The 20,277-nt window shown below is 38.6% G+C and overlaps 1 protein-coding gene across 7 annotated transcripts in view; it reads left to right on the top strand.

The window, feature by feature from the left end:
- The window catches only part of ARMC8 (armadillo repeat containing 8), a 103,772-nt gene that overhangs the window by 56,244 nt on the left and 27,251 nt on the right, over positions 1-20,277 (top strand). For all 7 annotated transcript variants that reach the window (XM_043474307.1, XM_043474301.1, XM_043474304.1 and 4 more), the window contains one exon: positions 1,482-1,577. In XM_043474307.1, the coding sequence (XP_043330242.1) occupies positions 1,482-1,577 (96 nt within the window). The remainder of the gene's footprint in view (positions 1-1,481; positions 1,578-20,277) is intronic.

The raw sequence follows: 20,277 nt of genomic DNA, 5'->3' as shown, positions 1-20,277 counted from the left end.
CTTTATTTTTGATGAGAGAGTATCCAGTGGTTTCTGACATAAAAGTGTGGATACTAGACTGAAAAGGGACTTTTTGCAAGTTAATAAATGTGTGATTTTCATGATACTTTATTTAAGTCCAAGTCAGTATTCTAGTGAGTTATGACTGGAAAGTAGTTAAGACATAAGAACACATATTTTAGACCTTACACATCAAAATGAATGTTGTATATTGGGAGATTCCTCCCGTAAACCATCTGTGCCTGCTTTGATCAAGATATTTTTGGAGCTATGCTTAAGAATTGCCTTTAGAACCACCCCATCTGAGTTTCAGTTTTTTTTACTGTGGAGTTTTTGTTGTTACTCTAAATGACATTACCCAGCTGGGTTTCTCCACCTTCACACACCAGTGACAGTTAAAACCATCTTAGTTGATGAAACTATGTTATTGTCAAGGTTTTCTTGCTAGTATGCCATTCAGTTCTTTAGGAATTTTCAAAAGAGGGTCTCAGAATATTATGAACAACACCTACATCTTTGCATAAGGGTGAAATTTTCCAAGGCAACTCATTTGGAAAAAGTTGCTGTCATTTGGATGAGTAAGTTATATCTCTTAGTTGTGAAATTATTTATTGATTATGCCTTATAAATTTACTGGTTCGTAATTTAGTCACTGAAAATGTCCTAAGAACATACTTCTTTTTTATCTTTTTGGTAGTTTGGTGATAAATCAGGTACTTGGAAGAACTGATAACTGAGAAAGCCAATTATGTATGTGAAAGACAGCATTAATTATTTCATACCTGTAATTTTAATAAATTTATCCCAAAAAAGTCTCCTGAAAACAACTGTCAGATAGCTGCAATAGACAGATAGTAATGATTACCATTTTCTGTTGTTTATTAAGTATTTTTACAAAGATTTTCCTGCTTCTAAAAAGCTTTTTAAATGCTAAAATTTGGCTAGCACTATTGATGTTTGGGAAAACCTTCTCAAAGATTGCAGCAGCACTCAAGTTATCAGCTATATTCTAGGGCTGGAAAGACCTGAGTATGCCATGTTTGTGAGAGCATTTCAAAGAGCTGGTTGGGGAATTCCCTGCCGGCCCAGTGGTTAGAACTTCATGCTTCCATTGCTGGGGCCGCAAATTCAATCTCTGGTTGGGGAACTAAGATTCCATAAGCCATGGCCAAAAAAAACCCAACTGGTGCAAGCAAGCATCGGTGCAACTAAAGAAACATTGAATTTTTAGGGCTCAAAGATCACAAAGGCTTTTCATATACCAGTGTTATCACATTTTAGACAGACGCAAACTGCAAGAATTCCAGGTCTTCCTGACACAGACACAGCAAAGTCTCAGTCATATGTGAGCCAAACCCCAAAATAACCAACACTAATATGTTAGTAACTGCTAAGCATTTTTTTTCCCTTCAACTGTGTTAGTTTTATTGAAAATTTAATTTGTGGATTGGGTTGGAACACATCTTTTTTTCCTCCTGTAGCTTGATCATGACTTAAAGCATGCTCATGAACTTCGCCAGGCTGCATTCAAGCTCTATGCCTCTCTCGGAGCAAACGATGAAGACATCCGGAAGAAGGTGAGTCTGGGAGAGGGGCGTCCCCCAGTCCTGACAGCCAGCAGGCAGGGAGTGACGTCAACCTGAAAGTCGTGGTGAAGAGCACTAACAGTGACTGTTTGAATATAATAAAACAGAGTGACTAAAGGCATAATTGAAGAATGAATGGGACCCGGATTTGGGGGGTTGTTTTTTTTTTTTAGAACATAGAGTGGCATGGCCGTGCTGGAATGACAAATAACCGGCGTGCTTTTTTGTGTCATTAATATGGATTATTATGTTGCACATTTTTGCATGTGTTCTGATAAAAATCAATTCTAGCACTGTGAAGCTTCAGATACCTTGAAAGACCTAACACTAGAATTGTAAATGTTATTTATGGAAATCCTTTCCAATGCCATTGAGAAATTCAAATCTCTATTGTATATTGTTCTTTGATATGTGGCTTAGTTATGTTTTGATTTTTTTTGCTACTGTGCAAGTTTGATGTGAATAAAATCTTTGTGGAATAATGGTTTTATGTTTAGTGAGTGGTCATCTGAATTTTCCAGCTCCCAAAAATGTGTCACTGGTATAGCACCTTATGTTATTGCAGTCTAGTCCAACACTGAGCTCATGGTCTTCATGAGAATAGTTCTAAGCAGGGAGTAAAGTATTGTAAGCTCTGATCTGGCTTCCTCCGCAGACCAAAAGGCTGGAGCTTACTACACAAAAAAGTGTATAATCTAATAAATTATGCACAAAACTTTAGGAACATCAGTAAATTAATTCATATGTTCTGTCTTGATGAGCCATAGCAGAAAGTGAAATGTGGCAGTTTACTAAATCTTCCTGTCCTGTATTGGTATTTTAAGGAGCCCTGAGAGAGAAATCACAAGTGTTGGGACTTTAAAATGATTTAGAGAGGTACTTTGAGCTTGTAGAGAGAGAAGTATGGAATTAACTCTAGGTTTATTAAAATAAATTGGACCACTGTTGGAGAAAATTGAAATTAATAGCAATAAGATTAGATATGTAAGTAGCTTTGATTTAAAATCTGTGCAGAAAACACAACTAAGCTGAATGTTTTCCATGTACCTCAATTTAGTTCAGTTAACAAGATGTTTTGACCTGATATGTTTTAGCAAATACCTATGAAAATCCTTTTCAACACCTTTAAGCTTTAATTTGTAAACTGTTACTTCAAGGCGGACATACTAGTGATACGATATTCCCTCTGTCTAAGCATGATTTATGGATATTGATGTTCATATGTTTCATTCAGTTTAGGAACATGGTATGTTGCCAAGGGGAGAGGCTTTTATGGCAATTCATATAGATAAAGCATTTTAAAAATTGACATGGACTGTGTAACTTAAATACATAATGGTTTGTTTGGGGGTGGTTTAGTAGGGCCCAATGGAAAGAGAAGTATTTTACCCATTCTTTTAGCTCAAGAAGGCCATGCCATGGACTGAAAGGGAGATAGACAGATGGACCGTAATGAGGGGGAAATAGGATGTCCATTTGTACTTCTTTGTACTTTTTTGTTAATAAACTGTTGTTTTGGAATTAATGACTTTAATTTGTGATATCGTGTTCTAGAAATACAACGTAACAGTCTGGTGATTAGTAGTCTAAACTTGTATTTATAATGTGTATAATTTCCTGGTAAGGCTAAATCCTGATAATTTCTGTAGAAAGATGACAAATAAAGAATAAGTTATAATTATTATAGTTTTTTTTGTGTGTGCTGAAGAAAAGATACTGTGGTATGCTGATGTAATGGGGATTCTATAGGGTTTTTAGGAAGATATTTAATTTCTGGGGAATTAAGTGAATAATTTACAGTTCATAGCAACTACTGAAGAGAGAAATTGTAAACTGAAAAACATAAAATAATTTTGTGATAAAATCTGCATGAAAACAGTTCCTAGTGGAGAATTCTTATTTTCAGTGTATAAAAAATGATAAATGATAACTCTTCCTTTGAATGCATTTATTTCTATTCTACTTTTTGTTGAAATAATTATTTGGATAGATTTTTATTTACTTTCTCTATGAAATATTTATTTACTTTTTACACTTATGCCTTAATGAACTTTGATTGTATTTCATTTTTCGGTGTAGCTTCTTGAAGTACAATGTTTATTATTGTTTTATTTTTTAATGCAATTTTCATACATGCCAAGATGGAATTTTAGTTTACTGAGTAGGTAATCTCTGAAAGAGATTACAAGGACTATAGACCTATTTCCACCCTCTCCTTTTCCCTCTCCCCAAACAAAAGCAACAGAAAGGCTTTATGTTTGCTCCAGGATACAAATAAGAGGTGATTGATTGGTCTGCCCTTTAAATTGAAGATAGTAATGCAATTCAATAAATATAGGAAGTAACATACATCCCATTGACTTTTTATGACCAGTTGAGGAAATGAGGGAGAATGAAGAAGAGAAAACTGGAGGCAGTGAGAGGTATACACAGAAGTAAAGGAGAAAGACACAGGCCTCCTCTCTCCATGGAGTTACGGTTCTCTCTATCTTACTGCTTCTAAAGACTTGTTAAGGCCTGCTGTGATTTCATTTCTTGATACCTTCTCTCTGGGCTACACAAAATTAAGCTGAAGACTGAATATGACCTATAGGCCAGAGATTTACCAGTCCTGCTTTGAAGCAGTTGTTGGTGTGTTCCCATTTAAAGTACTAACTGTGTAACAGTTCCAGAACCTCATAAGCACTCAATGATATTGTTGAATGAATATATAGAGAGAAATATAGAAATGAAAATGCAGAAATCATATGCAGAGTGACATTTCCTTTAATACCTCTGGATCTTTCGGTATCCTATGCAGAACAAAGTTGGTATCTTTATTCCTAGCTTGGCATCCTTTAACACTGTGGCATACCTACAAATTCCCTGATTTCCTATGGTGTCCTGTCAGTGAAAGAGGGTGGAAAGTGTCCTGCGTTGAAAGTGGAAAACATTACCATTAGCTGTGACATGAAGAGGGAGAAGAAGCCCAAGAAAAGATGAAGGACTGCTCAGCTTGACAACAGATGTGGCCTGGCCATATTAAACTTAGATAATTCACGATTTTGGTTAGAGAAAGCAAGGGCAGAGTAGGAATTGAGAGCTCGGTAAAAGAAGGGTCCAGAGCACATTATCAGTGCCTGCACTGACAACTGTGCCAGGTGAAAATTAAGTAAAATGCCAGGTAATCTTTGCCATGGGGAAAGTCTAGTTTCTAATGATAACCTTTACCACATAGTAATGCTGTCTAAGAAGTATAAGTTCAGTTAATGAGATGGTAACAAAGAAGTTAGGAAAAGAACAAATTATTTCAAGTACTGGTATCCCTATCAAAACCCCAGTCAGTTGGTTAAGTCATGCAGAAGCAGCAGTGGCAAACAGTCCCATAATTGTGGAGTCCATTGTTTTATAACAAAGAATTGCTTTTTTGAAGACCATCTCTTGATTGGTACCTATTGATCATCAATTAGGTTGGAAATTTAAAAGGATTGTCTCTCTTACTTTCTTCAAAGAGGTTATAGAATTTAACAGAAACAGCTAGGAAGTGTAAATTGAGGAAAATTAGGAGTATATTAAATATGAATAAATTAAAATTTAAGGAAATTAATAAACTTAACTAGATGTTATTTTTATTTTTGATAAAAATAAAACACGTTACAAATGTTAATGTAGTACTTATTGTAGCCTTTGCTCCTTTGAGATATCAGACTAATGGAGCCTTTCAGAAAGCTTTCCTCTTGAATTTTGAATACTTTTATTTTAGCTAGAGATCCCCCTTTGAGGAACTAGACTGTAAGCCCCACGAGGGCAGGGATTTTTTAAATATTTTGTTCCTCACTGTATTCCCAGCATCTACAATACTATTGAGTACATAGTTGACACTTAACTAGTATTTGAAGAATAAATGGATGAATGGAAAAAAAAAAAAAAAGACAAGCAGATAATTGAACCATATTGCAAAATTGCATTGTTAAGCACTGTTAATTGTATTATAAATGGGCCTCTCTGCATTAAGAACTTTCATAACTTTACTAGCAATTCTACAGGTATGTGAAGAGAGGAGATTTAAGATAGAGAAAACCTACATCTGATCATATAGGCAAGGGGTTTCACTATACTTAGCATAGAGAGGATATAGAAATTTTCTATTTTCAAGAGGCAGACAATTCCAAGGGCATGTCTTCTGCTTACTTTGATACAGATCAAAGAGAACATGTTTTATGATATGGTACTTGTTTAATTTTTAAATAATTTTTACCATTTCTTAGTTTTTTCCTTTCTAAATGTCTGATTTTTAAAGATGTATAGCACTCACAAACATGAATCTGCACAATTTTTTCCCCTAGGGATAAAAGTATGATTTGGTTTCTAGAAATTAGCCCAATTCTTAGAAATCAACCTAGTCTGTAAAGTGACATACAACTGGATAAAATAATTCCCAATTAATGAACATCAGATTTTTATGAAAATCATAATTAATGAAGGTCAGTTATTTAATTCTACATAGATTGATTGAACTGCCCTACATTGTATGAATAATGTCAGATGGGTGGAGAGAGGGGGGAAAACAGCAGGTGTGATAAAGAGAAGTAAAGACACAGCCTTAATATTCAGAATTTATACTAAAACCTTAGTAAGTCAGAGAAAAGTAAGGAAATGCCAGTAAGAATTTGCAAGGGGCTCAAAGAATTATCTGGAACCAATTAAAGTAGACATGGTGGTATCAGTGGACCTATCCTTGAATCAACTTGGAAATGAATAATTTGATGTTTTCTAAATGCCTGTTCTATCTTCAAGAATCAAAAACATGAAATCTTAATTTTCTGTTCTTTACAAGGGGAAAAAGACTAGTCACAGTGCTTTTTACAAAACATATGTGAAGAAGGTAGCCAAGGGTGAGATATATTTTCTTCATAAACTGAACAATTTTTTTGAGAAGTATAGGCAGAGAAAAATGAGGAAAGGAAAGTAAAGAAGATTGAGACTTTGTCTTATACCCTCTTTTTCCTAGCAGAGGAAGTTTTATCTGCAGGGACATTTTAGTTTGAGATATGTATTTGAAATATCTAGCATGGGGCATGTAGGTGCTTAGTAAATGGAAGCATTTGTTAGAATACCTTCCATGAATAATTTTATTGGAAGATTAAAGATAAATATATTTATAAGTGTATTAGGGGAAAAAATTGAATGATATTGAGGCATAAATAAAAAGGTTTATAGTGAAGACTGCTTTTATGCTATAAATTTCTAAGACTACTAGTTATTTGTTTTAGTAAAAAGAATATTTATAATTCAGAAGCATAGGTTCTTTCCTTAGTTTATCTTTTATTACTAAGTTGTCTTCCTACTCTTATAATGATATTTTAAAATATATTTAAAATACTCAATTTTCAAGACTTTCTTGTTGCTATACCATGCCCTCTGAAGCACACATACACTTTTGATTTTCTTGGAATGAAATAGTATTCACAATATAAATCAATAATTGGTTAAAATCATAGGTAGTAGATGTCTTGAGCAAAGTAAGGAGGCCAAATTCTATCTAACTTTATCTAAGTATTAATTATTACCGTCTATGATTGCCATAGATGTCATTTCTCCGAAGAGTCATCATTCTTGTGAAACCATGTCACAAATGCACATATTCAAATTTTGAACAAATGTAAATCTTCTGTGTTTTTGTAGTTATATGATTTTAAAGTATATTTGTAAATTTAGGCCAGTTTTTCTTACTATCTTTCAAATATCTCAAAAATTTAATAAGCACTTCACTTTGAACTTTTTTAATCATTTGTTGTAGCTTGACTTTATTATTGGTCTTCTGTATAACAGTATAATTGTACCATGAGTTTATATTTTTAAATATTTTGTGAAGTTCAGTAATTCTAAATGGTTATCTAAAACGTACACTGTCAAAATTCTGTATTTGTCTCTGCCATGAAATCAGGCAGATGCAGAGAATTCTTTCTAAGCCTTAGTCTGCATGTTGAAACAAATGCCTTGAACATTTGAAGGTTTTCGACGGTACCACAGAAATAGCACCCTTCAGGACTTGGTTCTGCTACTGAATAACAACAAATTCATTCAGAATTCAGAATTACTTGATTTAATCTGTGGTTAAATTGTTAGTTATCATCTGAAAGCTAATCTACTAAAGAATTTTAAATGAACTCTGCAACATTGATTCATGATGGTAAGTATTTGTAAAGAGTTCACCATGACAGGACCAGGTTTTGCCACTTGCCCACAGTATTAAGACCCTTGGCCTTCAACATACTGAAAGAAGCAAACCTGGGAGCAAAAATGCTATATACAGAATAGAGGTATTTATACAATCAAGTAATGAACTTATAGAGAGTGTCATTAAATGGAGACATAAAATTGAGAGTTATACTGTTTTTGTGGTATTATAGTTGCATAAATCATTGATTTACAGTTCTTGTTCTTTTTTTAAATAAGAAGTACAGACTGGTTGTTTCATTAGTTGTTTATAATTAAGACAGATGTCTAATAAACCAAGAAATGGGCTAAAATATGATATATATTAAAGACCATGTTATATTGTGGTCTGTGTAGAGCTAAAATTAATGACTTGGTTGGATTTTCAAGAATGGTCTATCTGGAAATGAATAAATTGTTCAGGATGATAAAATATTTGTGGAGAAGTAGACCTTGAGAATGGAGAAGGAAATGGCAACCCACTCCAGTGTTCTTGCCTGGAGAATCCCAAGGACAGAGGAGCCCGATGGGCTGCCATCTATGGGGTCGCACAGAGTCAGACGCGACTGAAGCGACTTAGCAGCAGCAGCAGCAGCAGACCTTGAGAAGATTGAGTTTGTGATGAAGAACCAGACTCAGTGCTTCACACTTCCCTATATTGATGCTAGCACAGGAGTCGGCAAATTATATCCTGTGGGTACTTATCACCTGTGTAATAATTCTGTAGCCTGTGAGCTAAAAATGGTTTTTGCATTTTTAAATGGTTGGAAGAAGAAAACCAAAAGAAGAGTAATATTTCCTGACATGAAAAGTAAATTAAATTCTAATTTGTGTCCATAAAGTTTTTCTTCCTCTGTATCTTTTTTCAGCTTTATTGAGGTATAATTGATGAAATATCTATCAAGTTTTATTGGAATATAGCCATGTTGATTTGTTTATGCATTGCCTGTGGCTCTTCTGCACAATCACATGGCCCACAAAGCCTAAAAGTTTACTGTTTGACCCTTTGCAGAAAAACTTTGCCCACCGTGTGCTAAAACTGCATCGCTAAATAGAAACACCCATAAACCAGTTTGATGAAAAACTGTATTTCTCATTCACCTTTTTTACCGGACAGTAGAAAGAAATGGGGCCCTACCAAAACCAGAGGAGAGGCGGGGGGGACTTGGAGATCAGTTGTCTGACTTCCTAAAAGAGAGGCGTTGTCAACTGTTGACAGTATAACATTGTCACTGGATGCTGTCCTACATGCTGTTTCCCTTGTTTGAATGATTTTGGCATGTGACAGATCCCAGACAAATTGGATGGTAATTACGGCTTTTGGTTATGGTAGGAAACTTAGATTCTGTGTATTGATTAGCAAAGTTGTCAGAATAAGATTTTTCACCTTGCCAAAGAGAAAAATTAAGATCCATCCAGTTCCATTATTAAGTAAATATCTGTTTAGCCTTTACTACATTTGAAGCATTGTGTTAGGTGGTGGTGTTCAGTCACCCAGTCGTGTCTGACTCATTGCAACACCATGGACTGCAGCACGGTGGTATGGGGGCATGTGAAAATTATGTAATTCAGACATTTACATCAAGAGATAATCTGTTTGGGAAACCAAACTTAGCAGAACTACCATTTATTGAGCACTTACTGTGTGCTGGGCACTGTGCTGATAAAGGTGCATTAGCAGATTATCTCCCTTAAACCTTATACAACCTTGTAAGTTAAGCTGTTGCAGATCGGGAAACAAGTGGTTTGACCAAGACCATCCAGCCAATAAATGGTAGCCCCTAAATTGTGTTCCAGGCTCTCTCACTCCAAAGCCTTGCTGTTAACCACTTCATTACTTTACTCATCTAAAGTTAAATACCCACTAAAGCCAAATTTTGAAATGGCAAGAAATTTCACTGGGAGATGTGTGATAGTCTGAAAAAAAAAGTGCTATGAATTCAGAAAACTTAATCATCTGTATTAAGTGGTTGCAAAGTATAAGATGCAGAAAATGTGTTTTTTCTCTCACGTAGTTTTTGGTACAGAGTGGCTAATGAGATGCATTAATCACATCCATTTATTCATGTGGCATTTATGATAAACCTCCTCCTGTATTACCAAGAATGAAGCACTAGACTCGTGTGTAGCTTGTGGGAGCCTACAATTTAAAGCAGTTAAGGAATGAGACACTAAATTGCTGTGTAGTAATTCTAGTGCCTCTTGTGTGTGTAAAAAGTCTCATCTACATTGAAAGCCAGTTTTGCTGTGATCCACTGAGATATGATTAAAATAAGGCTGTAGTTGAAGTCCATTTATATATTATAAAGAAGTTTACTTAAAAGCATTCTCATCTTTCCCTTCTAAGATACTAAGTTCTGAAAGATCTCCATATCTGTTTTCCTTCTGCATCCATTGAAGATGTTAGTTTCTAAGGCCACTATCTTGATATGACTACACTGTAAATTAATATTCTGGAAAGGAAGCATCCAGAGTTAATGATGTCACCTCAGAATTTTATTTTGTAGACAGCTTCCTTATGGAATAGATTTGAACTTGAGGCAGCATTTTGAAATCTTCTTTTAGTGGTTATCTCTTATCAAGCTATAATGTTCATAACCTGAATGTAAGCTCCATAAACGCAGTACTTGATAGATAGCTATGCTTGTATTTATTGAGTAAATTGTGTATGTCTGGACATCAGAAGTCAGCCAGCCAACCTGTAGGATATTTAAGACTGTTGTGTGCACAGCTTTGTTCTGAGGAGCAGGGGCTGAGCGAGCCATTGTGTTGCATGGTTCTTGGGGCAGCACATCATTCAGACCCCGGAAAAACAGTAGGAGATGGAGGGGAAGTTTCTAGTTCTGTTGTTTGAATAGTCACTTATAATGGTTTTGTCTATATGCTAAAATAAAAGTGTAACTCAGAAACTGTTTAGGTTTTGTTCTGCCATAAAGCTAGTGGTTGAACTTTTAAAATTGAACTCATGTATAGAGAAATATGTTTTTGACTGAGGAAGTGTTGATCACTTTTTAGATGTTATAAGTATTTCTCACACACTGTATTTATATTTTTGGTTTCAAGAGAAGGGCAGTTTGGGCCAAGAGAGTTCTCCTATTTTTTTCTCTATAGTATAGAAAAGTTTAGAACTTTTGAGTGTTTCTCTTAAACACTTAACATAAATGAAGTTTCCCAGCTGTTAAGAATCTGCCTGCAATGCAGGAGATCCTGGTTCAATTGCTCGGTAGGGAAGATTCCCTGGAGAAGGGATAGGCTATCCATTCCAGTATTCTTGGGCTTCACTGGTGGCTCAGACGGTAAAGAATCTGCCTGCAGTGTGGGAGACCTGGGTTCAGTCCCTGGGTTGGGAAGATCCCTTGGAGAATGAAACAGCTACCCACTCCAGTATTCTTGCCCGGAGAATTCCATGGACACTGGAACCTTGTGGGCTACAATCCATGGGGTCACAAAGAGTCGGACATGACTGAGCTACTTTCACTTTAAGAAGATAAAAAGGTCCAGAGGTAGAAATGACAAAATGCCACTTAAAGAGACTTAAAAGCAAGAATGAAATACAGAAGGCCCACCCTAAGAAGCCCCTCCTCTTTGTCCTCTACTCCTAAAGCAGTGATACTGTTCCCAGGCTTGGACCTGCAGGAGAGCTTAGATGTTAATTTAGTTCAATGTCTTCAAGAGAAAGGACCAAAAGGAGGCCCTGCAGATCAACTCTTATGATGTTTGGTTTTTCAGCTTCTGTGGCTGAGAGGACGTATACTATTTCCCCAAACCCCCTGCCTCCCAAGATTGTGGAGTTAGAGAAGTTTGGTATGAATGTGGAAATGAAGAGCAATGGAAGACTGAGAGAAGGGAAGAAATGCCTTGTAAAATGTTTACTGAGACTCCAGGATATAATGTTTTCATCAGTAATCTGTCTTTAGAGAAACTGTGTATCTTTTAGAGAAAAAAAAGTCTCTGGTAAAAATTACCCTTTATTCTTTAAATATTTGCTGGAGGAAAATGTCAAAAAATCTTGTATTGGAGCAGTGGCAAAAATATGACAGAATAGGCTGTAGTTGGGGAAAACCTGCAGGTCTCATCCAGAGCACATGGGGCTTGCAGCCTGAGTACAGTAGAGTATTAGTCTGTTTGGTTGGTATCTGCTGAAGCTGGGTCTTGATTCTAGAATGGAGATCAGACTATAAGGGAATTGAATTTCACAGTCAGTGGAACTCACTCTGATGGTTTCTTCACGGTGTTTTCTTAACTTTTCTTCATTGACTTGCAACCTCTCTGACCTTTGGCATTTATACTCCCAACCCAGGCTGAATGATTTGTCATTTTTCTTTCATGTAGGTGTTGTGAACTGGACCTTTTCTGTTTTCTTTGTCTAGCTTATTAACAGTGCCCTCTCTTGCCTTGTATAGTATCTGCTAATCTTTATTGGCCTAGGATGTCAATATGTAATCTGTAGTTCCTACAACCCTGAAGACTTTTAAGTTCTCTTCATTTCTAATTTTCAAACTCAGGCCTCAGCTTCATAACTGAGGCTAAGCAAATATCTCATCCTTAAGCACAGTGAGCAGAAAGGACCTCAAACTAGAAGTCAGAAAATCAGGTGGAGTTGACTTGCCAGCTCTGCCCCAAATTTGCCTAGAGAACCTGAATCAGTGACTTAATCTTTCTGAACTTTGAAGACCTCATTGTCAATAAAGAAGTTTATTTCTAAGACCTCTGTAGATTTTAAAACCTTTGTAGAGTTTATTTCTAAAACCTGTGTAGATTTGAACATTATTCAAGTAGAAATTAACAGCCGTAAATTGATTTAGTTCTTTCAGAGAGTTATGTCTGCTGCCATTAATGCCATGCAGAAGAATGCAGTAGGAGGGTCAGGTTTCCAGTTGAACCTGTTTAAGAGCCGGCACTGCAGCTACCATTGCTTGATTCATGGCAGGCCATGTACTGCTGGGTTTTGTTTGTTTTGTTTTAATAAAGGAGTAATGGCATGAGGATGTACTCAGGAGTTACAAATATTAAGTGCTCAACATTTCCGTGATATGCATGGCAGCATATCCTTTAGTTAAGTATTCTGTGGCAAAATCAGTATGCTCACATCCTAAAACCTAGGAGCAGTTTGATATTCTACTTGTAGGAATAGATCCCTCCCCAGTCCGCTGCAAATACTACTCAATCTACCAGATCAGCTGGCTGTACTTAACTCATTCTAGTGTTTACTTTGTTATCTCTTAACCCCTTTTCATCCTCCCAGCCTTTACCTCGTTTCCAAAGCCAGTCAACTGCACTGTCATCTGATCTTGTGTTCACAGGGCTCATCTTTTAAAAAGATAATGTAGATGAGGGGCTGGACCTTATGTAAGTGGCCACAAGTAGGAAGGCCCAAGTGTGTGCCCTGAGACTGACACTTTGAGACTGAAGTGTTGACATAACAGATTCAGGACTCTTGTAGATCCTTTTCCCTTGCCAGACCTACTCTTTCTCCCTGACCTCCTTGTGCTACAGTCTGCTTGACTGCTTAGTCCTTGCTGCTTTAACTAGACTTTCTAGATTTGATACTTTATCATCTTAGATGGCAGTCTCTTCTGACTTAAAAGTTTGATTCCAAGTCTTCACTCTTTCTGGACAGTTCTGTTTTGTTACCCTCTGTTGGAACTCTTTCTAGGAACCTTTCATAGAAGCCCATTTGGAATTAACTTATGTTTATCTGGCCATTGTGCACATTAGCATAAATAACTGAGCCCACCTGCTTTGAATTGTCTAAGAAGTTTGGTGACGCCACTAAGAATCTGCCTGATTTCCATTTCCACATCTTCATCTGGTTTCATCACATTTCAAAGTCCACTCTGAAGATTGTAGTACTTGGAAAATGCTTCATCCTGGGTCTTGCTGGAAGAGTAGCTGTGCTTGTTTTGTTTTTGTTTTGTTTTTAGCTCTCTGACCCTTCAGTTCTTCAGTTTTCTGAAAAAGAGGTGGTTTATGACTTGGCCACAGCTAAGTTATAGATCCACTAGAGCTCATGGAGGGCTGGGGAATTCCCTTTTAAGCCAAGGCCACATGGGGCTGCAAAGAGTCTGAAACGACTGAGCGACTTTCACTTTCACCTTTAACTTGGTGATATTCCCGTGTATGCCATGTACCTCTGCCTTAGGATAACCTGGGCTCTACATTTTCCCCATGACCCTCTAGGCTGACCCCTTCTCTCCCCCAGGCCATAGGGATCTCCTGTCTCAAAACAGGGGCCTCACATGCTATTACAGTAGATGTTCATCTGCCCCTACAAGAGCTCCAGTGTCAGAGACAGAAAGCTTACCAAAAGCATGTAGTGATGAAGACACCAGCAGAGGGTACATAGAACCTAGCCCACTGACCTCAAATGTGGTCAGTTTAGGGTACAGCGTTTTTTATATGCTTTAATTCTGTAGTTAAATGTACAAACCAGTCCCCTTGAAGAGCAGGGAAAGAGAGATGACTCTATTCTGAGGATTCAGTCCCTTACTAATATTCCTCCTGGCCAGACGCAACGTCTGTGTATCTCTGTCTTAGAGCGGATTCAATAAGCTATGCCACAGGGCATATTTGCTGAGCTATGGTGAGGAATCTCCAAGAATCATGAGGCAAAACAACTTCAGACCCCACTTGGCATTGCTTTTATACCTGGAAAGACCTAAAGATCCTCTGCAGGGACTAGGACTTGGCTGTCCATCATTATCAACTCTACAGCACAGTACTAGGGTCATTGAAAGACACCTTGGAGAATGTGTTTTATTGTATTTGGCTTTCCAGCCCCACATCTGAGAACCTGTCCAGTGCTCTGTTAGACCTTCATGTGGGTCAGAGAGCTACTATGGCAGTGACTACTGCCAACTCCTTCTAAGGTGACCTGAAAATTGTTTCTCTGGATTTGATTCCAAACTTTTTCCTACCTCTGAGAAGCAACAGTTAGACCCAGACATGTAACAACAGACTGGTTCCAAATTGGGAAAGGAGTACGTCAAGGCTGTATATTGTCACCCTGCTTATTTAACTTATACACAGAGTACATCATGTGAAACACTGGGCTGGATGAAGCCCAAGCTGGAATCAAGATTGCTGGGAGAAATATCAATAACCTCAAATACACAGATGACACCACCCTTATGGCAGAAAGTGAAGAAGAATTAAAGAGCCTCTTGATGAAAGTGAAAGAGGAGAGTGAAAAAGCTAGTTTAAAGCTCAACATTCAAAACACAAAGATCATGGCATCCAGTCCCATCACTTCATGGCAAATAGATGGGGACACAATGGAAACAGTGAAAGACTTTATTTTCTTGGGCTCCAAAATCACTGCAGATGGTGACTGCAGCCGTGAAATTAAAAGACGCTTACTCTTTGGAAGAAAAGTTATGACCAACCTAGACAGCATATAGCTATAGCTTTTTAAAGCAGAGACATTACTTTGCCAACGAAGGTCCATCTAGTCAAAGCTATGGTTTTTCCAGTAATCATGTATGGATATGAGAGTTGGGCTATAAAGAAAGCTGAGCACTGAAGAATTGTTGCTTTTGAACTGTGGTGTTGGAGAAGGCTCTTGAGAGTCCCTCGGACAGCAAGGAAATCCAACCCATCAATCCTAAAGGAAATGAGTCGTGAATATTCATTAGAAGGACTGATGCTGAAGTTGAAACTCCAATACTTGGGCCACCTGATGTGAAGAACTGACTCATTGGAAAAGACCTTGATCCTGGGAAAGATTGAAGGTGGGAGGAGAAGGAGACGACAGAGGTTGAGATGGTTGTATGGTATCACTGACTCAATGGTCATGAGTTTGAGCAAGCTCCAGGAGTTGGTGATGGATAGGGAGGCCTGGTGTGCTGCAGTCCATGGGGTCGCAGAGTCGGACGCGACTGAGCAACTGAACTGAATCACATTTTAACCCTTGTTTTGGTCAGCGTGTTCACCACGGTGCTCCTTTTACCCCTGCACAGATGTCTCAGTACGCTCAAGGCTACAGTTGCAGTTAGATCCTGTTTCTCATTCACGTAGCCTCTCAGGGCACTCTTTTGGGTTTGAAATCTAGGTTCATTCACATTCTGACTTTGCATCATTTTTACCCACTTGCTCCCCGACTGATACCTTAATGGAAAAGGTAGATCAGACACTTAAGTAGTGTGCTTTCTGGAACCCTAGCAGGATTCCGCTATGATGAATTTAGTTAGAAATCTGGGCTTCCTACTGCAGACATGTTGATAGACTATGACCAATAGTCTGAAGGAAATGTACTTCAGATAGTTCTACCACTTTATATCCTAAATCAGGAGCGAGGTTTTCCATCTACCTTGTAGTTGCCCTCTATCCCTGAAGCGTCAGCCACCACACCCCCCAGGAAACTTGAAAGAAAGTTCAGAGCTCCACTCTGTGTTTCACTGACTGACCACTAGCACAGTTCTCCAGTGTTCTCTGGTCTGAGCCAGAACATTTTCTTCTCGAATTAATGTCCACTTCCCAGTTGATAATAGAACTCCCATTCCTGAATGGGCGTTTTTCCTACTTACCTTTTGTACTTATTTCACTCTGTTTGCCTTAGCCCCGTGACTTCTGTCATTCCTAAAGTGCTCTTACTGAAGTAGATTCAAGTGCCAAAGCACTCATTAAATAGTTGATTGCACTTGCTTATTCAACACTGTAAGTTTATTGGGAACAAGGGCCCTCTCTCCCCCATCACTGTATCTTCAAGTTTTAAAACCATGCCTGTCACTCAGGGGGCACACAGATTTGCTGAATAGGTAAATGTGGGCATGTAAATAGGAGCTGTGTCCTGTTTGCCCTTCGTTGCCTGCTCCCTGATTTTGTCCCCCTGTCCTGTGCTATCTCCAGTCTCTTCTAACCAACCTGGCTCCCCGTGTCATTTCTGAACATCACGGCAGTTTTGCCCAGGCAGACTTACATGATTTTTATTTCCCTGACTGCAAAGAATTGGAGGTAAGATAATTATTGCTGCATCCCCTTGTTTTACTGAAGGCCCAGAGAGGTCAAGCAAGTTGCTCAGACGCAGGAATGGATCTGTATGTCTACATGATTGCTACACCTGTCCTGTGCCTTGGCAGATTTACATCTTTGGTGGGATGCGGCTGGTAAATGTTGTCCAGGAGCCTCTCACAAGTCTGTATTTACTGTGCCCAGGTTTCTTAAGCACCAGAGCCAGTCTAATAGTATTTCTCAGTTCTTGGAGCTTAATCAGGTGTCCCTGCCCCTGTGCCTTCCCTAGCCCTCAACACTTTATTTTCTGGTAATGTGATTACACTGAATACAGGGAACTGCTTCTCCTAAGCTATCCCTTCTTATTCTTTTTTTTTTTTTTATTAGTTGGAGGCTAATTACTTCACAACATTTCAGTGGGTTTTGTCATACCCTTCTTATTCTTAAGTAGGAATTATTTCCCAAGTCATGGAGAAGGAGCTTTCAGACTTCTGCATCTAGCTACTCAGTGCTCGAGACTTTTGCCCCAACTTTTAATTTCCTTCCCGTGCCGAAGGTCCTGGTTTGGCCTTGCCTTTCTCAAGAACAATGGCTAGTGCTTGATTGAAGAAACCTGTCAGTCAAGCAGTCTTTGACAGTTGCTGTAGCACAGAAGATTAGATAACTTGGGAAAGACTGTAATCCCAAAGAAATAGTAATAAGGTCCTAACAAGTTTATTGAAGTGAGATTAGTAAGAGAATGAATAAAAGGTGTAGAGTGCAAAATCACTTGATTGGGTGTTCAGTAAGAGATGGAGTCAGAATTAACAAATGTAGTGCCTGGGTGATCGGGAGAATAGTAACACCCTTAACAGAGTGACAGACAGACAGACATGGAGAAAGAGCACATTTAGGAGGGAAGATAAACTCAGCATGGGACATAATGGGTTAGACTTCATGGAACTTAAGTTTGCATTGAGCAGGCAGTTGGGAATATGAAGCTAGAGTTCGGGAAAAAGAAGTATCCATAGCGAGCTGATTTCAAAGTCACAACCTTTTCATTTATGTAGAGTGAGGATGAACCGAGCTTTGGAATGCATGTCCATTTAAGGAAGGGAAGGGGTGAAAGGTCTAAAGTTTGGGCACTTATGTCTTTTAAATAGAAGTGGGAATGGGAAGTGGGGCAGACTGAGGAAGAGGACTCAATGGGGTAGGGCAGAGTAAAGATTCAAGAAGAGGAGTGGAGAAGCAAGAAGGGCTTTGAGCTGGAAGTACCCAGCCTCAACAGGAGTGAAGAAAAGTATGGAGACATGTTAATGAGAAGAGGGAAGTTGAGGCAACTTGTGTCCCAAAAAGAAAGCAATATCCCTGGAGAATGAGGTGAGCGCAGAGGGACTGAGAGTGTGAGGGAGATAAGAAGCCCTAGAAGGAGGAGATAAACATCATGAGAAAAATGGTGTCTCCTGCAGTGGAGTGCAAGGCTCGTGGGCCCACAGTGAGCAGGGTGGCATGCCCTGGGACCAGGCAGGCAGGGTTGGTGGTTTTTCTATTCTAATATCAGCAGGGTTTTGTTTTTTGTTTTTTTAAATTGGAGGAAAATTGCTTTACAATGTTGTATTGGTTTCTGCCATACAACAACAAGAATCGGCCATGCATAAGTCGCCTCCCTCCTGAGCCTCTCTCTCCTCCCCGCATTCCCCCTCTCAGTCATCACATAGTGCCAGACTGGGGTCCCTGTGCTATGCAACAGCTTCCCACTCATTATCTGTTTTACACATAATAGAACATACATGTCAATGTTACTTTTCCCATTCATCCCACCCACTCCTTTCCTCGCTGGGTCCGCAAGTCTGTTCTCTACATCTGCATCTCCGTTGCTTCCCTGCGAATAGTTTTCATCAGTACCATTTTTCTAGATTCCATATTATGTGTTAATATACAATATTTGGTTTTGTCTTTCTGATTTACTTCAGTCTGTATAACAGGCTCTAGGTTCATCCACCGCACTACCACAGACTCAGATGTATTCCTTTTTATGGCTGAGTAATATTCCATTGTATATATGTACCATATCTTCTTTATCCATTCATCTTTCTGTGAACATCTAGGTTGCTTCCATGTCCTAGCTATTGTAAATAGTCAGCATTTTGGGATCTGAAGCAGGACTGAGTGGTGGGAGGACAGTGGAAAGGAGTCTACTATATGGAGTATCTGAGCATGACATCCAGGTCAAAGAGAAGATATATGAGGGTCAGGTTGATCAGTAGACATTGAGAAGGGTGGTGTTCAGGGGCTGGAGATGACAGTGAGGACAGAGGGTGGATGTGCACAAAGGTAAGGATGAGATGAGGTTTGGTCTAGGGTGAGAAATAGATCAACATGTAAGTTTTCATCAACCACTTTGGAACCGGCAAATCATTACTTTTTTTTCCCCGTTTTTCTTTTTTAAGTGAGCATTCCTCCTGCCCTATGACTGCAGTGTGGTTGCCTGTTTTTAATAGTTGATGGTCTCTCTCCCAGGCACCGTTCATTTCAATTCTGTTTTCTTCTCTTCCCGTTTGGCTTGAACATTCTGAGATTTCCCATCCTCTCCTGTTCTGAGGTCAGGCTTCTAACGCCTCTCATTTTAGTCTGGGTCAGTGACCCTCAACCTCACTGCACACTGGACTCTAACTGAGGAGCTTTTTAAAAACATACGGGTGCCTGGCCCAGCACAGAGAATCTGATTTAATTGGCCTGGGAATTTGTTAAACTCCACAGGTGATCTTTGTACATGTTTCCCCAACCAGGTGTTCTCCTGGGTGAAAATAATGACCCAGCTGTCTTGCCCGCACTGGGAGCTGCCTGATGAGCACAGACCTGCCCCTTCTCTAACCACGGCAGCATTACAAGTGTGGCTGCGCCTGAGGACTCCAGAGTCTGATGCCTGGACTCCTGTCTCAGCTCCGTGATCCTAGGCAAACTCTGAATTATCTAGACTCCTCAGTCTCCTAATGTGCTGCTGATGGGGAATAATAATGCCTACAAAAGGCTAAATTCTCAGCATGTAACATACTTATTAGCACAATGCCTGCCGCATAGAAGTGCTCAACAAATATTAGTTGTTTTTGTTAATATTTGTGTTGTGATTGCATTAGCTCTTTTTCTAATATGCTCTTTTTCCACAGGACCACACAAATTAATTTCTTCCACATACTATTTTGTGCCTCTACATTGTTCCTTGATGGAAAATCATAGGCTGTCTTTTTTCTAAATTTAAAAAATAATAAAGCTTCATGACTGTAATGATTACAAGTAGCAGGACTTGGTGTTACAATGAAAGTTGGCAAAGATTACTTTTCTAAATATTTAGCTTAGTTTCAGTTTGCTTGGTAAGAGAGTGGCCACAGGGTGGCTCTGTCAAAAACCCACAGATTTCTTAAAGACTGAGTGTGGACTATGATTTTTCGAGAAACTCACTCTGGCAGGAACCTGCCCAATGGTAGTTCAGTTATATCTTGCTTTTTCTCAAAACTATTTATGCAACACCATCACAATATTTTTCACATGTAATTATTGTTTTAAG

Source organism: Cervus canadensis, chromosome 7, assembly GCF_019320065.1.
Source record: "Cervus canadensis isolate Bull #8, Minnesota chromosome 7, ASM1932006v1, whole genome shotgun sequence".
NCBI lineage: Eukaryota > Metazoa > Chordata > Mammalia > Artiodactyla > Cervidae > Cervus > Cervus canadensis.
Note: the sequence above shows the minus strand (reverse complement) of the source record. Positions and strands in the feature narration are given on the sequence as shown.